This window comes from Exophiala spinifera (assembly GCF_000836115.1).
Source record: "Exophiala spinifera strain CBS 89968 unplaced genomic scaffold supercont1.2, whole genome shotgun sequence".
Classification (NCBI taxonomy): domain Eukaryota; kingdom Fungi; phylum Ascomycota; class Eurotiomycetes; order Chaetothyriales; family Herpotrichiellaceae; genus Exophiala; species Exophiala spinifera.
The window spans coordinates 3,310,358-3,328,629 of record NW_015622514.1 but is presented as its reverse complement, the minus strand read 5'-3'; the positions used below and the strand labels follow the sequence as shown (position 1 = coordinate 3,328,629).

Genomic DNA, 18,272 nt, shown 5'->3' with positions numbered 1-18,272 from the left:
GTTTGACAGCAAAAGCATGAAATAAGATCCAAACATGGATATCAAGAGTTCACACGTGCATAAAAGGAAAAGTCCTGCCATAACAGCACAGGAATAGCCACTAAGGAGAGGAGTTGCTCACATGCGTGCCGTGTAGCATGAAAGGCGTCAACACGAGCATGTGGTGTCCGGAGTATGCGATTGGTGCTATTGACGGGCAAGGCGATACTGTTACAAGACGATCACCTTCATTGCGGTAGTCGATGTATTCTATGGGATGACCTTCGACTGACCTGTGTCTTGAGTGATCCACTATCGTTATCCCAGTCAACTTTGCCATGTCAACGTGTGAACCGATAACAGCGGGGCCCCATTCTATGAGTGAGGCGAGAGACAGCTTGGGACTTGCCTTTGACTACCCCTCGAATCTGAGTGAATGACTCAGTCACAACATGGACACGGAGTGTTGCCGCTGCCAAGGCTTTGTGCCTTGTTCTATCGTTGCATGTGCAAGCCGGACCGATGGCCATTCGATTCTAATCCAGCCGAGTATGATTGTAAATGCAAGCAACGGAAAGCGTGTCGAGTGGTGGCGCAGGTGGCGATCAGGAAAACTTTTGTGTTTTACTTTTCTCAGGAATGCGTCGACACTGGCAAAGAGATCATGGCTCTCCCGTAGTCAATGCCACAAAAGTATTGTTGCATCTTTCGATACGAATAGTTGATTAAGAAGATAACAAAGCCCGCGAAACATTTGATTGGAGGCACCAGGCTTTCAACAAAGATGGGAAATGAAGCGGGTGAATGATTCGCTGGACACGCTATTACGCACATGAAGTTTGTGGGTCTGTCACCAGCCGGCTCTGCTTGTTTGATGTGAAACGTTGACTAGGCGAGGAGGAGAAAGGGTGGACAAGACACTCACCTGCGGCTATTCGTACTTGCACGGCATTTGTTCGTCGTGCAGGCATGATCGGCACTGATAGAGCGATTGCAGCCGCGTGGAGGAGGCATTCCCAAACCCCCAATCGTGTGTTGCGGTTAGGTTGTTGCGTCAAAACTCCAGACCCAAAAAGTCAGTGAAATATGGCCAAAAGTTGGCGCACTCGACAATAAGAGTGCTACCTTGCGCGGTACTCGCTGAGGTAGAGTTGACGAGGCTATCGAAGAAATGCCTACCAGGCTACAGCCAGTAACGGTGCGTGCCTCGGCACCTTTGGTGAAATGATTTCCAGCCTGAATACTGGTCGGTCGGGAGTTCCACTGTCGAATCTGAGGGCGAACATGGCGGGTACCGAATTTTCTACCGGAGCAAACCGCATGCGGCAACCAAATCTCGCCCTCCGTCTCCAAATTGGGAGACAAAACGTAATAATGCCCGAGTCCTGGGCTTTGCATAGAGCACAACAGTCCGAAGAAGTGGCTGCCGTCGTCCCAAGCTCCCGGTACCAATGCCGCGACGTCTTCCGTCAAATCTCTCGCCGTCCACTCAGAAGCAGCGTATCGTCCAGAAAACCTGGATCGAGGCGAAACCATTAGTCAACGTTTCCAGAATGAAAGGCCAGCCTTGCTTGGTGTTGGGGGAGTTGAGCCTTATTGAAAAATGGCTCGATGCACTTTCTAGCCTCGGTGCTCTGTCCCAACTACGTGCACGGCCACTATTTGCCGGCTGTGTTACGGAGCACGTACTTACATAGGAAGGCAGTGTCGACGTTCTGGCTTCAGGTTGTGATGTTGAGCCTCCGACATCGATTGACGGATCATGCTAGTAGATCGGGGACGAGTATGGCACGACGAAGCAATAACCGCTCACTCCTGAGTGGCGCTTGTTTTATCGGCACTGATGTTCTGAATTGGGATGCATAAGAACGATACAGTAGACGTTGGCAGCTGTTTGGATCATCAGCGGGCTGGAGATCCATCAATCGAGATTGACAGCTTGTGTGTAAACGATATTCGCATCAATTAATTGCTGGAGGGGTTCGCGGTTGCTTGACAGAGCCAACCAGAGGACCATTCCTGCCTTGACAAGGCTCCCTAGGCAAAGCCTATAGCCTAGCTGCGTGATGATCAGCGAGCTGTTCTGCTGGCCTAGAGGCTAGAGGCTAGAAGAGTGGCCACCTGCCCATTGCAGCCCAACTGTCGGTCAGGGCTCCTTGCATCACTATGACCACACGGTCCTGCCCAAATGAGATGTGAACAGGTCGAAGTAAGAATGGGTGGCACTGCTCGTGCTGTTCTGAACGAACGAGTGCGTTTGCCAGGACAGCCTGACCATGGCGAGATTACGCCCTGCATCAGTCATGGTTTAACGGGGGGGGCAAATCTTGTACATCCGATTGCCCGAGACGCAGGTATCCACGTACGCTTCTCGAAGCCTACGGATCCAGCTTGCCACGTGACGCCACAGGGGCAATTCGAGATTTCTCGATGGGATATGCGTATGGTGGGTAGACGTGTAATATTCACCCATCTCTTCGGCCTGGTGAGTGAGGCTGAGAAGGGGTCTCAAAAGCACCTCCAGAAGCCGCGAGGTCACTCGCGAAATAATTTTCGGCAGGGAGGCCAGGACTTGCTTCGGAGCAGTTTGAGCAGACGCCGAACGTTACCGAAAACTGTAATATGTCGGGAGTCGTTGCAGGCATAGCGGTCCGTCGGTACGTGTGATGGTGAGGAAGGGAGACGTGAGCAGTAAGGACTCAGGAGTAGAAGAGTGGGCGGACCGAGACTGCGCAAGTCAGCCCCTAACGGCAACTGGTGGCCGCTGAATCCGTTCAGCATTGCTTGAGAAGGCCGCACACGAGTAGCTTCCCGGGTGTCCCACCACCATGCCTGGTTAGTTCAAGGGTCTTGCAATGGTCAGGACCCAGTCCAATCGAGGCTAGGTTGAATCTCGTGGTTTTCGTGGTGAACAGCGGACGGCTTTGACCCATCCTGCGTCACTCCCCGTCAGCCCGGAAAGGGTTCGTTTACACCACGACTGTTACCTGTCCCAAAATGTTGTTCGGTGACAGCTTGTGGCTGGAAGGGGTCATCATAAAAGAATCGGTGAAAGAATCGACAAGCAAGGTGTGGTACAGGTATTTTCCGACAGCCATCTCTTGCATAACAAGGGTTTTATACTCCGTACGGTGCCCATTCGACTGGGAATCTATCTTGCTTTAGGGTTAAAGGTCTCCATTACTATTCCGGTACGATGCCGGCTTTCGACGCTGTTAGGGAGGGCAGCCCACATGTGCCATGCGAAGTTTCGGCGGTTGGTGAGCAGGCTGCCAGCTGAAATAGCGGCAAAGGCCCGTGCAAGATATTCTCGACCAGGGTTGCTCACTTCTCGGATGCTTGGGTTCATCTCTGGCTCACGAAGGCTGACATGATGGCACTGCTTCTCGCATGGCCAACCGACTCGTGGTAACTGACCAGTACGTGTTGGGATCTTGCGTCAATGCTCGCAACTAGTGGATTAGTAGTCGATACCAAAGCGAAGATCTCAAACGAGGTGATGAGCGTCAAAGCCGGCCGTGCAGCAGATATATTGATTGCTGTCAAAGTCCTCGATGCGGGAAAGCGAGGAGCAGGAGCCTTTTCTTGAAGTGCGTACATGCAATGTACTGGATGGGTCAGTGATACGCCGATACCAGTAGTCGTGCCTCGTAGACAACCAGAACTTGATACTCATGAACCCAACACGATCAACACAACCGTCACTGTGCCTGGCATGTCGCCCAGGCGTGGAAATGGAGCCTCGGGAGAGACTCGCTGGGTCGGAAACGAGGGTGGGTGGTGTTCTGGTCGAATAATGATGACTTGTTTGCTCACTAGGCTGAGATGCGGAAAAGATGGAAGAGACCGGCTCCACAGGTGACAAGCTTGTAGAGACTCAGAACACGCCCCCGGCCGAGAAATGCAACTCTGGCCCTGGTGGTCTAGCGGACGCTGTGGGCAGTCAAGGGCGTCACTCGGTGCTTGGAGGTTGAGCCCACCAGCCTGCGCTAGGTCCCCATCGCCGCTGCCCTAGGTACAATGCTAATGGGCGACGGGGGATGGGCGACCTAGTGAACCCTGGCTCACTGGCTCGCCTGCTAAACCCTCGAGTTGCCCGGGTCCTCATCCACTCGATTCGAGTCGACCTGCAGTACCATCGACCCTCCATCTTCTCCCTCATCGATACTTTTATCCTGCCTCGTGCTTGTTCACCGACTCGATAGACTGTATCTCCAGCGAGAGCCTTTATCAGTATCTCGACAAGACATCGCCTTGTCTTTGCATCTCACTGCCCTCTCCTTGTCGCTCATTACACCTCGACGGATTCGCCGCGCCTCAGATAGACAGTCAGGTGTCGTTCCGAGTCGCCTTCATCACGTCACAGCCGGATCTCAGCAATATTATCGCGAGTATTCTTCTACTTTACTCGATACCATTCCGACGACGCTCTTCCATACAAGTCTATGTTTGATTACGAAGAGAGTCCTCCTCCACTAAATCACTCGCCGTCTCCGAGTGATCGGTCCTCATTCACGTCCCGAGATACAACTCCCGGCACACCGGTCGATAGCGGCTCTTCCTTTGGGAAAGCATTCGGCAAGAAGTCAGAGAAGGTCATTCTCCCCTGGTTCAAGAAGCCGATTGACGTTGGACGTACTACGACGAGACTCTGCCTCGACAACCCCTTACTCGAGCCTGACTTCGACGATAGTACTTTCCCGACCTTTGGCGCAACGCCACCTGTTCGGGGAATGGCGAGCGTAGCCGGCCCTCTCGACGTCTCGGCACGACAAACATCGACCTCGCCTCGTGGTAATCAGCCTTCGAATTTGACCTCGGCCTTGCAGAGAAGCGATAGCGAAGAAAAGAGGAGGATGGCGAACTCACCAGCAGATACCGCTTTCAACCGTCCGATGCCACAGATGCCCTCCAACGCCTCCGATGACTTCGCTAAGTTCGAACGTGGGGCACGACCAATTGCGATGAAGGGCGCTCAAAATGACAGACAAGCCCGACGAGAGAGTATTGCTCAAAGCATCAATGCAGGTATGAGTTGGGGAGGGATTTCAGTCGGTAGCTGGATTCGAGACGAGTTGGTGATATTGGTTCCCCTAGTCAAGGTCCCATGCTTACAGTTCACAGTATGATGATGTCTGGAACATCGCCCTTCGCATTCAATTCCCCCTCCTTCCAATCCGCGTCGTACCTCCCTAAGTTGGAGGCAAATTTTATGAAAGATTTCTCATGTTGTGGCCTTACGCTACCCACTCTGCACGATTTGCTTCAACACTACGAAGAAGCCCACGCGCAGAAGGACCCTTCGGCAAATGAGAGTCAACACCCTGTTCCCGACAGCCGGGCGGCGCTCGCTGCCACGACTGCGGCCCAAGTCCAACAAGAAGCCCAACAGCGAAGTCAACAACAGCAATCTCAAAATGCGCCCGGCCGGCCATTTGGATCGCAATCTTCTGCGTCACAAAACCCTCCACGACAGACGGGCTTTGCGAGTACATTGCAGACGATTCCTGACATGGATACGGTTGAAGATATGGAGATGGATGACATTGACGGGACAGACGAGACAACTCCGCCACCCAACATATATACGTCCAACCAGTCCCAAGCCTCCCCCCAAACGTCTTTCAATGCTACGGCACAACCGCAGATTCCTCAGCTGAACACTTCAATGATGCAAGGACATCAAGCATTCCGTCAATCTACGCCAAACACCCCTGTGGCTTCTGGTCGACCAAACGCCGCATTTCAAGGAAACAACGTCTCATCCACGCTCATGGCCAATCCCATGCAGCAGTTTCAAGACCTACAACAGAATCCGTATCGGGGTACCCCGGACTCTTCTGCCCCTGGTACGCCGGGTGAGTTAGACGATGGTCTGATGAACGGTATGGACGACATGTCCATGTCGAACAACCTGTACAGCAACATTCCCAACGGATTCGGTGGGTTTGGCTTTGGCATGAACAGTGACATGATTGATCTTTGCATTGATGAGCCTGCCAAACGGCTCTTCTCTCATGGGGCTCAGGGCATGCAATCACAGAACGTTATTCACAACCGACTTGGCTCTGGACAATATGGAGCGGACAGTGAGATCGCCAGAACAATTCGCGAACGGCAAGCTGCGGCTGGTCTGCCGGACACCACGACTAATATCCCTCCCCATGAAGAACCGAAGCCGTTCCGCTGTCCCGTGATTGGTTGTGAGAAGGCTTATAAAAATCAAAATGGTCTCAAATATCATAAAACGGTAAGTCGCGACGTTCCATTCTTGCTATCTCGAGCGTTTGACTAACCTGTTCGCAGCATGGTCATAACAATCAACGACTCCATGAGAATGGGGATGGCACTTTCTCGATTGTCGACCCTGATACACAAGCACCTTACCCTGGTACCATGGGCATGGAGAAAGAGAAGCCATATAAGTGTGACGTTTGTCAGAAGCGATACAAGAATTTGAACGGGCTCAAATACCACAAGCAACATTCTCCTCCATGCAATCCGGAATTGCAGCTCAATGCGAACAAGAGCCCAAACATGGCAATGCACAACATGATGGGCAACGCTGGGAATATGGGAGCTGGTCTCTCTGCCGGTGGAGATATCAACATGATGTGACCAAAATTATGATACCCCAGACGATGCCAGCCATGAACATATTCCACTTCCATTCCCTCGAGCAGCACCACTTCGCTAGTAAGAACTGCTCTGGATACTACTATGATTACTACCTTTAATGATGCACCACGGAGCCCTTCAGATTTACAGCACCCGAAAGCACCACGAGGATGGTCTGACGGCTGCTTTAAGTCGAGGCGGTCAAAGCCACGATTTGTCATGTTTTTGTTTACGGCCACAAGGAAAGAAGATAGAAGAGCAATTCTGTGTTTCGCGAAAAGTCGATTTATGGATTGGGGTTGGCTGGGGGGTTTTTCCAAAAAGGACTTCAAGAGCTTCTTATAAAGTTGGGCAACTGTTTGACTCCGAGGCGTTTGGGATCAGCTGTATCAATGTTTCTCATGGGTGGACCTGTGAAGAATGGACAAGCGTCTCTTGTCCGAGGTTTCAAGGAATGAAAGATAGGCTAGAAAGATCCCTTGCGAAGATAGCATGTACAGGAATTTTTGGATGCAATTGGAGCCTCGATTCATGGCTGGAACTTGTCGCTATTACTATCGCCTAAATGTCTGCTCTTGTCTGCGAGTGTGTGGCTATTACGCGTTCTTCCTGCGCATAACCATGTGCCGCAATACATTGGTTGTGGCCCAACTGCGCTATTGTTGATAGTAAGTAACAGCTGCCGAATCTCGTATGAAGGAGAAAAGGTTTTTGAGATGGTCGCTGGGATAGATAACGGCAATCGAGGAAAGCCACGGGAGATGCTCTCCTTCGTGGGCCAGACCGGTGTTTTCACAATAAGGAGACACTATGTTGACAATGCCTGTCGAGGATGTCTCAAGTGTCATGATTGTCATGTAAGGTGTGGACATTTTGCCATTTTCATCACAGGTTGACGCGTCGTGTGTGGGTGGGTGTGGGAAGGGGCTGTGTGGTATGGGACAGGGAAAGGGACAGAATACTCCATATGACTACGGCACCTTCAGAGAGACTCTCTCTAAATAGAGTCCGAGCAGACGACTGCAAGCTGCGCTCTCTGCTCGACGCTCTACCACCAGCAACTGCCACCACCTCTACTCCGTATTAGGTCCTAGGTAACCTGTAGGGAAGCCTCAGGTACAGCCTCAGGTACGCCCATTTTTACAGGCTCCCAGGGCGGACACTGACTGGCGCCCAGATCACCACCACCAAGAAACTCGGTCCTTTCTCCGCTGCGGCTGCGCTCTCTTGCCCCTGGTCGAAGTTGTCCTGTGCTGGGATCACAACACCTCTCTCGAACCTTGAGAGCCCTCTCCTCCTCCTCAACAATCATCTCAAATTGTGTCTGTTTGCTGCGCATAATCACAACCCCCTCCTTTGGAAACCCGTCACTCGTTCTTCTGCACGCGCAAGCCTCGATCGCAAGTCGCTCAATAGCACGCCCCCACACTGAATAAGCCCACAGAGTCTGGCCACCTGTTTCAGAATTAACCCAGAAGAAACAGTTTGCTTACCTCGATTCCCAGCGAGCCCTAGAGCGCACCTCGGCGCATCGACACAGTCTCTCTAACACTTCACCTTCTGTATCGATCGTACCTTTATATTCGCCCAGCCCACAATCGCAGAGGGTCCGTTCTGCGACCCCTCTACACCCACGCGCAGCCATGTTGAATATGCTGGAAGACAAATATATTGGGTTGGCCCTTGCTATAACATCGACACTGGCCATCGGCACCAGTTTTGTCATTACGAAAAAGGGTCTCAACGATGCTGCAGACAAGCATGGATTCGAAGGAGATGGATATGCATATCTTAAAACCCCATTGTGGTGGGCTGGAATATCCTCACTCGTTGTTGGCGAGATCGCCAACTTCGCAGCTTACGCTTTTGCGCCTGCAATTCTGGTGACGCCCTTGGGTGCTCTCAGCGTGCTTATTGGAGCCGTGCTCGGGGCGTATTTCTTGCACGAAGAGCTGGGCGTCTTGGGCAAATTGGGATGCGCTACATGTCTGCTGGGATCGGTCATTATTGTACTACATGCTCCTCCTGATAAAGAAATCGAGACGGTCGATCAAATTTTGGATTTTGCCATTAAGCCTGGTAAGTCGAGACGTTGTGTCGACGATCGCACTGCCAAACAAAACTAACCAGGCGTGTCGCAGGTTTTGTTCTTTATTGTCTGGCCGCCATCGTTTTCTCAACGGTCATGATCTACAAAGTTGCGCCCATATACGGAAAGAAGAATCCTTTGATCTATATCTCGATCTGCTCGACAGTCGGATCGATATCGGTCATGTCAGTCAAGGCATTTGGCATCGCCTTGAAGCTGACCTTCGCTGGGAACAACCAATTTTCACATCCATCGACCTACGTCTTCATGATTGTGACGATAGTGTGCATTCTGACCCAGATGAACTACTTCAACAAGGCCCTCAGCCAATTTTCCACTTCGATCGTCAATCCTCTGTACTACGTTACCTTTACGACGGCGACTCTGTGTGCGTCGTTTATCCTGTTCCGGGGTTTCAACACCACAGACGCTGTGAACACCATTTCCCTTCTCTGTGGGTTCCTGGTCATCTTCTCGGGCGTTTATTTACTCAACTTGTCTCGAGGCGACCCTGATGGACATCGGTTATTGAACGGCAAAATCCCTGATGAGGATGGAATTCCCACCGACCCTCTGGCTGGTCTCCATACAAGGATGAGCATGCAGTCGCGAAGGAGCTTCGACCCTCACAGGCGGAGTGGCAGCCTCACCTTTAGCCCTGGAGGGATGCGGAATGTTTCCGGAGAAAGTGCAGGGTTGATGCACAACTACGATGTTGAGAACAATGCCTTTGGCTTGTCGGATCTTGTCGAGGATCCAGCAGAGATGGGAGGTGGAAGTGCCAGTCGGAGTCCACAGCCCAATGGTGACAGCGTGACCAAGGTGTATCACAAACCCCATCAGAAGACGTTGAGCCAATGACACCAGGTGGTCGCTAGTGGCATCTTTTAAAAGACTGTATTTGTAACGATATCCATGCATCAGGGACGGTTTGAGCGATGAAACTATATGGCATTTTCAGGGATGGGATTGGGATGCAGACAACAGGAACAATGCGGTTTTGGCCGATGACTGAGTATCATTCAGCCGAGTAGACATCCTTGTGTAGTGGTTTTCTTTTTGTATATACGAATACGAAGAGGACGTCGTGAAGAAGTTCGTTCAACGCTGGTAGTGACGAGGCTGAGCAGGCGAGGCTGGGCAGTCAAAGCACGTGTCCGACCTGATGGCGCACAAAGCCAGCACCAGCCAGTTCAGCCAACTTCCCTTCCCAGTTCCCGCTTCCTAATTTCGTCCAAACCTCCTCCTTTGCCTTGTTCCCAGAGCCTCGGTGCGGTACATGGCTTCTTAGCTATTCTTTGTCGTTTAAAATTGTTTCAGCAAGGTCTGGCCCGTGGTGACAACTGCTCTCAGGACCGCAGCCCTAAGTGGGCTAAGATAGTGCAGCGGCCATGGCATCATCGCCAGGACTGTCCCCAACCTCAACACGTGCGGCATCCTCTCCTGGGCCTGGGCTTCAGAAAGGTACGTACTCGGAATCCGCATAGGCCTGGCGGTTCTAGATTACTATGGCTCCCAGCTGGCAGAACCACGTGCTCTCGCTGCGCTTTCAGACGAGCACAATACTCGAGCACGCGACACGCACGTGCTCATATCGTTTCCATCTCCTCTGCGATACATGAGAAATGGTCCAACGCTGACTTGGTGGTCTGCATGAGATAGGCGTGACTATTGTAGAGGAGCCCGAGCAGATTGAGCCCGTCAAAGTGGAGAATTACGATGAAGGCTCATCCCCAACGCTCGGTAGTTCTCACAGTCCCAAACTTCATAGAGCCAGTATATCTGGCAAGAAGATGACCGGAAGACCTTCTCTCAACACCGCTGGATCATCTACCACGTCTTTATCACATCCCATGTCGTACTTGAGCCTCGACAAAGCTGAAGGCGAATCAGCAGGCACTCCAAACGATGCCAAGGCTCCGGATCTACGTGCGATGCTCAACCAGGTGGTGGACTGGTTGCAGGAGGAAAAATCAAAAAGACAGAAGCGCAAGCATCATCGGCATCATCTCATCCATCATCGCAGTCACCTTACGCCGAATTTGCCCGAAGGGAACCAATCAGACGATTCCGCTCAGGACGCTGAAAGTAGCCAATCTCTAGCGAAGTTGGAGAGCATCCTCTCCGGGTTCACCTCATGGTCTACAGCGATACCAAAATGGTCGTCCAGAGCGTCCAGCGCTCCCTCGCGGAAGGGGTCGATAGCAAGAAAGTTCAAGCGAGCCTCAGTTGGACCCCAATCTTCAGACACGGAATTCTTTGGTGACGATATACTCGTTCCAAATGTGGAAGCTCATTTGGACAACTCAAAAACCCTGGCTTTTACGGGAGGAGGCGTCGACGTCGACACAAGCGACGCGGCAAAAAAGCGGGATTACGAACATTGGGTTACTTTCAAAGAGGATATCCTTCGCCTGACACACACCCTTAAAATAAAAGGCTGGCGTCGAGTTCCGATGGAAAGGGCAAAAGACATTGACGTGGTGCGTTTGAGCGGAGCTCTAACCAACGCCGTTTACGTTGTCCGACCGCCTAAGAATATGCCGGAGCCTGCCCCTTCCTCAAACAGTCAAACAGCAACATCGGAGACAGCGTCAGCGTCAACGTCAAGCCAACCTCGAAAAGCCGTACAGCTCCTTCTGAGAATCTACGGTCCCCAGGTCGAGCATTTGATTGATCGAGAAGCGGAATTGTCCATTCTGCGGCGCCTTTGTCGTAAGCGAATCGGCCCACGTCTCCTCGGGACTTTCGAAAATGGTCGGTTTGAGGAGTTTTTGCATGCAAAGACTCTGACAGCAGAAGATCTCCGAATCCCAGAAACATCTAAGCAGATTGCGAAGCGAATGCGTGAGTTGCACGACGGCATCGAATTGTTGGAATCGGAGCTCGAGGCTGGGCCTGCGGTCTTTGTCAACTGGGACAAATGGGTCGACCGGTGTGAGAAGGTCATTACTTGGCTCGACAGTCAAATCCATCAGGCCGAGCGAGAGAGACAGGCAGGAGTGTCCAGGCAGGACTCCGCCATCGAACAAAGATACATTCGAAATGGTCTGATCTGTGGTGTTGAATGGCCTCTCTTCCGCAGGACATATGAAGCATACCGACAACGACTGATCGAGGAAAGCGGTGGCGTGAAGAAAATCCGCGATGGTCTCGTTTTTGCCCACAATGATACACAGTATGGCAATCTGATGCGACTGCAACCTTCAGGCACGTCACCATTACTTCAACCCTCGAACCAACATAAGCAACTTGTGGTTATTGACTTTGAATACGCATCTCAGAATATGCCTGGTTTGGAGTTTGCGAATCATTTTACGGAATGGTCGTACAATTACCATCATCCGGAGCATAGCTGGATGTGTGATACGCGGAGGTATCCGAATGAAAGTGAACAATATCGCTTTGTTAGGAGCTATACTATGCATCGACCACAGTTTAATCCTTCTGCGAGTTCGACTCCGAAACTTGAGGCCCGTGAGAAGACGAATATTAGCGATTTCATGCTCGATGCAAGAGCCCCTCCTGGAACGAGTGTTTCAGGTCAATCGCTCGAGACAGATTACGACGCAGAAGAGAAAGAGCGAGAGAAGGCGCAAGAAGAAGAAATCCAGAGATATTTGAGAGAGACGAGAATTTGGAGGCCCGCGAACTCGGCTCAATGGGTGGCCTGGGGCATTGTGCAAGCCAAAGTGCCGGAACTGGAGGCTTTGGAAAATGGAAATGAGAGGGAAGAGCCGGGCAATGTTGTGCCGATGTCCGATCCCCTAAATGAAGAGGAGAAGCAGTTGAAAGAAGAGAGTGAAGCCGATAGACCGGAGGGTCGGGCCCAAGAGGAGAGTCATCACGAAGGAGATGTGAAAATGGGCGAGCAAAATGGGGCCGAAGACGAAGGTGGTGGCGAGGAACATGAGGAATTCGATTACCTTGCTTATGCACAAGATCGAGCGATGTTTTTCTGGGGGGATTGTGTGCAGATGGGATTGGTCAAGCTTGAAGAGTTGCCGGAGGAGATGAGGACGAGGGTCAAGATTGTGCCATACTGAATGGGGTGAGGACAATCAGGAAGAAGTCATGATATGGACGAGTTTCTTTTGGTTTTGTTGGGTACTTACCTTGGCTATTAGAGTTGTGTATGTAGTGGTGGTGGTGGTGATGGAATTACCTGCGAGACTGTTGTACCTTTAGGGTAAGGGCAAATTAGAGGCGTCAATATACTCTATTGTGTTCTGGCTAGTTGATCAAGTTTAACGTCCCTCTGTATTGTATGTAAACACCTGGTAATAAATCCTGCCACGTCTTCCGCACTACGGACTTCAGACTCGATCAATTGCCTACCAGTTAATTACTTTCGACCATTAGCATGCTCGGTTCTTTTCTTTCTCGGTGTCTACTATGACCCAAAATTCCACTCTAAGCCGGCCACCACAATGAATCCCTCCGAGGCCATCAGCTACAAGGCCCGCAAGGAGGCATTCGTTTCCAATCTCTCCGGGAGCTCCTTGACCGACATCAATCTCGTCGCCCTCGTTTCAAGTGTATGTGGCGTATACAACTGAATCTCATCATCTCTAACTGTGCACCTCTCCAGGCCGCCGTCTTACTCTGGACAGCTCTCCAAAAACGCCAGAGCTTCTTCACACCCTACACGCCTGTCTCTCTCGTCGCGGATTTCCTACTCAATGTCTGCGCCATCCTCTTCGCCGTCACGCTGTACAGCGCTACGCCCATCGTTCTGAGTATCTTTTTGATCACGCCAGCGTTGCTTCTTTTGTTCTTGACAAGCGCACCCTCGAACTTGGATTCATCTTCATCACTGTCCTCAAAAAAATCCAACGCCACCAAGATCGCCAGCAAAAGTACCAACATTAACATCAGCACCGATGCCAACCCATCGCCTTCGACTGCCAAAACGCTCCCCGTACGACCTTTTCTCACTCACTACCGCGGGAGCATGCTTGTCGTTACTTGCGTATCCATCCTGGCCGTCGACTTTCCCATTTTCCCCCGCCGCTTCGCCAAAGTCGAAACATGGGGAACATCCCTGATGGATCTGGGCGTCGGACTGTTCGTCTTTTCCGCTGGCGTTGTATCAGCCCGAGCCATCGTCAAACCCTCATCGTCGTCGTCTTCCTTTGTTTCTCGATTCCTCATCTCCCTCCGCCACGCTCTCCCGCTCTTCATCCTCGGTATTATCCGCTTGCTCTCAGTCAAGAACCTCGACTACGCCGAGCACGTCACCGAGTACGGCGTCCACTGGAACTTCTTCTTCACTCTCTGCCTCTTACCGCCCTTTGTCGAGATTTCCGACTCTCTGACCCGCCACGTCGTGCGGTCCTACGACCTTTTGGCCGTCCTGATCAGCGTCACGTACGAATTCGTCCTCAACAGCCACCCAACCCTTCTTCGGTACATCCTGATCTCTGAGCGCGGTCCGTCATGGTTGTCCAAGAACCGCGAGGGCGTCTTTTCCTTTATTGGATACCTTGCCATTTTCCTCGCGGGTCGCGGCACAGGAAGACAGATTGTCACGTTCAACACGCCCCCTACTAGTTCTGGTAGTTCTGCTCGGGCCAAGCCCAAATCATCGCAACTGATGATGATGATGACTACCACCTCCGTCGACGACGTACGCAACGAACGCCGCGTCGTTCTCCGCACCCTCGCAGTCCGCACGCTAATCTACTCGGCCCTGTTCATCTTCACGACCAACATCTACGGCGGCAACCTGACAGTCTCCCGCCGTCTCGCCAACCTCCCTTATGTTCTGTTGGTAGCGGCCTTTAACAACGGCCAGCTGTTTTTGTTTGGCGTCGTCGAAGACCTCGGTCCCGAATTCATCTACGCCAACGCTGCTGCCGCCGACGAGGATTCCTCCCGCGGCTCCTCCTCACGACAACGGCAATCCAAGGCTGGTGGTGGCGAAGGTGGAAAGGCTCGCGGTGTCTCGTTCGCCACGTCCCGTATCCTCCGCGTCTTCAACACAAACGGTCTCGTCATCTTCCTCGTCGCCAACCTGCTTACGGGCCTTGTGAATTTGACGGTCAACACGCTCGACATGGCCGCTCTGCCCGCCATGGCCGTCTTGATTCTCTACGCGGCTGTCGTGACCGGGGTCGCGCTGGGGTTGGACCATGCCGGTATTAAGATTAAGATATGACCGAACGACGACAAATGTTCATTGTCCCTGTCCGTGTCGGTGGCAGTGTCGTATCCATATCAATGCCACACGACCCTTGTACTGTCGCGATCCTTGTACTATCCTGTCTTCTTCCCACCGTGGGATAAATAAAAAGGACGATTTTTGTTGCCTTTTTTCCCAGTGGCAACCAATCGTTCATATATACCTACCTAGATATTCAGGTGTGCAGAGTACTGGGTCTGGGACAGTCAGACTGGGCACGACGAGAGGTATGGACATTCATCCAGGAAAGAGATGAACTCATCATCATCCAGCCTCAAAGAGCTCCGGTATGTTTTCCAAAAGCAAAAAAGCCCAAAAAAACAACAACAACAACAACAATAGAAAATCTTATGTACACTAGTATAAAAGGTCACAAGATAATACTTGTTAAAGAAGTGTTCCATTACTTGCATGGCATAAAAGCGAGTCCCTCTTGAACCAGAAACCCTTGGTGTAGCCTTGTATACTATTATACTCTTCGCGGTGGGCATTTAACCTGTTCCCGAACGTCCGTCCATAGATGGCCGAGGAAGGGTACTTATCATGTGGTGATTGTCATTTTGATCATGGTCCGCCCATATTGTCATCTACCCACAAGCACCTTTCTTCAGGCTCATCGGGTGTGCCATGGCGGGCCTACTAATTGTGATCGACCGCTGTCGTGACGATCGTGATCAAAGTGGGTATCTGTACAGACATATGGTGGCTATTCGTGATCTTGGATCAAGTGCCATCACGCACCGTGACCACCGTGACTGTGATCACGATCGTGTGGTCGTACAGTCGTTAAGTTACCCCCCGTCAGTGGGAAAGCGAATGCGAACGCGAAAGCAAGAGCGGCGTCTCGGGGTACAACGTCTCCCTCGCCTTCTCCAGGGTGGCGAGGTACTGTCCGGCGACGGCCCACCTCGTGGCCATGATCCCCAGCACGTTCCTCAGCTGATGGTAGGCGTCGGCGGCGTCCCTCGAGCCCGTCTCGTACGCGAGCCAGGCGTACGTCGCGGCGGCGATGTACAGACAGTCGCCGACCAGCGGGCTGATGGCGGCCGGGTGGTCCCTCATCGACGCCTGCAGCGCGCCGCGGCTGAAGCGCAGGACGTCGGCCGCGACCGCGCGCAGCCCGGCGATGGCGACCGTCTGCATCTCCGTCTCCTCAACCGTGCCCGTGCCGTGGTTCGTCTCGGTGCACGCGAACGGGTCGTACAGGTGAAGCAGCCCGCCCAGGCAGAGCGCCAGCGCCGTCCCGTAGTGTTGTTGCGACGGCGGCGGCGGCGGCGGTGGCGGCGCGCCCGGCCGTCTTTGGCCCTCGTCCTCGCCGTCGCCGTGCTCCGTCATCAGGAGGTTCGCGAGCGCCCGGAACGTGCGGTGCAGCTGCAGCGCCTCGGCGAACCGCATGCCCATGCCCATGCTCACGTCCATGCCCGGCCCTATGACCCCCTCGTCGGACAGCATCTGGTCGTTGAGCAGCCGGAGCAACCGGCCCAGGAGGTGGCACGCCTGGCACGTGCGGGCGAACGCGCCGGCCTTGATGTTCGTCGACGATGACACGTACAGTGGCTCGCTGCCTGTGAGCTCGCCGTCGTCCCAGAGCACGTCGTCCGCGGGCAACGTCTCGCCGCGTCCGGGGTCGTCGGTTGCCAAAGGATGTCCGTACGAACCTAGATTGACGTATCTAACGTGACGCCGTTGACTGTTAGTAAACTGTATTCATCCCGTAATTCTGACCAGAATGGGTCGGTCTTTGACAAGTGCGGTTTTGAGGCGCGAGGCATGTGTGAGGGACGAGTGAGGGAGAAAAAAACAAGCCAAACGAGAGGGAAACCAAGGGAAGACAGTTGATCTCTGACCCTTTCTGCCTTACCGATCGAGGAGCATCGTCGCCCACCACGTCCGCTTCATTTCTTCGACTTCGGCCCACGCGCCAGCCTTTTTCTTATATATCTGAGGAGCGCGCCGTCGATCGTTGAGCCCCAAAGCGTGGCCCAGCCGCGCACAATGTCCCGTCGTCAGATACGCCGCCGGGTAAATTGCATGCCCAATCTCGTATGCTGCCACCAGTATATTCGCCTGGAGGGTTCGCAAGCATATGAGCCCGTGGGATTCGGCTAGATACAACGTCCGCTTCGCCAAGGTGTATAGGGGGCCCCGGGTGTGCTGCTGTACACCATCACCACCGCCACCGAACCCCATAGGTAGCGGTCCCAGGGTGATTAATTTCATACAGAGCAACAATAGAGCAAGGTCAAAGGTCATTTCCAGTCCCGGGTTCGTCAGCGTCAGTTCCATGCGCTTTCTCGAGATGAACGGGAGCCATGTGTGGATGTTTTCAAAGTACCGCCCGACAATGTCCTGGATGTCGAGAATCGAACTGCCCAGCATGGCTAGCACCTCTGGCGGAATTGGCACAGTGGGTTTCTGCGCGACGGCGCTCTGGCCAGAGGATTCGTAAACTTCGGCGTCCAGGAAGAACATGGCCGGGAACCTGGCGGCGTTGCTGTCTGCTGCTGCTGCTGCTGCTGAGATAGAGACACCACCACCTCCTCCACCAGCACTCGCCGACTCGAGGCCCGACGAAGGACTTCTGCTGACGGATTTGAACGGTTGGTGCCATCCTCCGTCGGACCGGCGGCCTTCGAGTCGAGCCTCGAGGTCCGCCATCTTCTGCTTCATCCGCGCGAAGTCCTCGGCGCTGGGAAGTGGTGTGGATTCGGAATAGTCACATGTTCTCGCCATGCGGGCGCACAGAGAGCATGTCGGAAGTACCTTGTCGCATTTTCGTTTCTGCACATTGGAAAGTAAGTTAAAGGTCAGAAACGTGATCCAGCCGCAGTGCAGTTCGACTCAAGCACAAGTTGGAATTTCACTTGAGGGACGTGGAAATTCAAAAGAGGAGACCCCCATAGCAACCACACTCACTTGTTTGCGGCAGGCAACACAGGCTTGAGGGGCCTTGGTGTCAGGAAAGTCGTAATAGCCGTCCATAGACATGATGAGTCGGAGCAGGACAAAATGGGACGGAGAGGGAAGAAAGCGCGCCGCTCGAGCAAGGCATACAAAAACAAATGGAATTAATCAAATCAGCTATCTTCGTATATACTCTGTATGGGAGTACCTGGACATTTGACCAGTACACGAGATGTGTAATCAAACTCGGCCTGGTTGCTCGATTTATCTTTTATCTCTACTTAGTTGGTTAGTTGGATAACTCGAGGCAACTAGGCCGGATTTTGTTGTTTTGTGGATGCAAGATTCCGGGAGTACCTGATGGTCTATGGGGGATTTCACCAGATCCTCGCGACGCAGTGATTATGAAATACAACCTCGCATACCGGGTACAATATCCAAAGAGAAAGGGAAACTCAGTTTCAAAACAGAAAACGAAATCCTGATAGCCACTATCTA

At 52.6% G+C, this 18,272-nt stretch overlaps 5 protein-coding genes across 5 annotated transcripts; 4 read left to right on the top strand and 1 right to left on the bottom strand.

Moving 5' to 3' along the window:
- Nucleotides 1-4,424: 4,424 nt before the first annotated feature.
- On the top strand, nt 4,425-6,597 carry PV08_03512 (uncharacterized protein; the record flags this gene model as incomplete). Its single annotated transcript, XM_016377864.1, has 3 exons — nt 4,425-5,053; nt 5,104-6,229; nt 6,286-6,597. 3 exons carry the CDS (start codon nt 4,425-4,427, stop codon nt 6,595-6,597), a joined length of 2,067 nt encoding a protein of 688 aa, XP_016239434.1.
- A 1,643-nt stretch (nt 6,598-8,240) lies between these two features.
- Nucleotides 8,241-9,547, top strand: PV08_03511 (uncharacterized protein; the record flags this gene model as incomplete). The annotated part of the gene is made up of 2 exons (XM_016377863.1): nt 8,241-8,676; nt 8,739-9,547. The coding sequence occupies 2 exons, from the start codon at nt 8,241-8,243 to the stop codon at nt 9,545-9,547; spliced, it is 1,245 nt and encodes a 414-aa protein (XP_016239433.1).
- A 932-nt stretch (nt 9,548-10,479) lies between these two features.
- Nucleotides 10,480-12,732, top strand: PV08_03510 (uncharacterized protein; the record flags this gene model as incomplete). The annotated part of the gene is made up of 1 exon (XM_016377862.1): nt 10,480-12,732. The coding sequence occupies one exon, from the start codon at nt 10,480-10,482 to the stop codon at nt 12,730-12,732; it is 2,253 nt and encodes a 750-aa protein (XP_016239432.1).
- Nucleotides 12,733-13,116: 384 nt separating this feature from the next.
- Nucleotides 13,117-14,846, top strand: PV08_03509 (uncharacterized protein; the record flags this gene model as incomplete). Its single annotated transcript, XM_016377861.1, has 2 exons — nt 13,117-13,224; nt 13,278-14,846. The coding sequence occupies 2 exons, from the start codon at nt 13,117-13,119 to the stop codon at nt 14,844-14,846; spliced, it is 1,677 nt and encodes a 558-aa protein (XP_016239431.1).
- Nucleotides 14,847-15,671: 825 nt separating this feature from the next.
- On the bottom strand, nt 15,672-17,858 carry PV08_03508 (uncharacterized protein; the record flags this gene model as incomplete). The annotated part of the gene is made up of 3 exons (XM_016377860.1): nt 15,672-16,542; nt 16,732-17,651; nt 17,787-17,858. The coding sequence occupies 3 exons, from the start codon at nt 17,856-17,858 to the stop codon at nt 15,672-15,674; spliced, it is 1,863 nt and encodes a 620-aa protein (XP_016239430.1).
- Between the last annotated feature and the right edge of the window lie 414 nt (nt 17,859-18,272).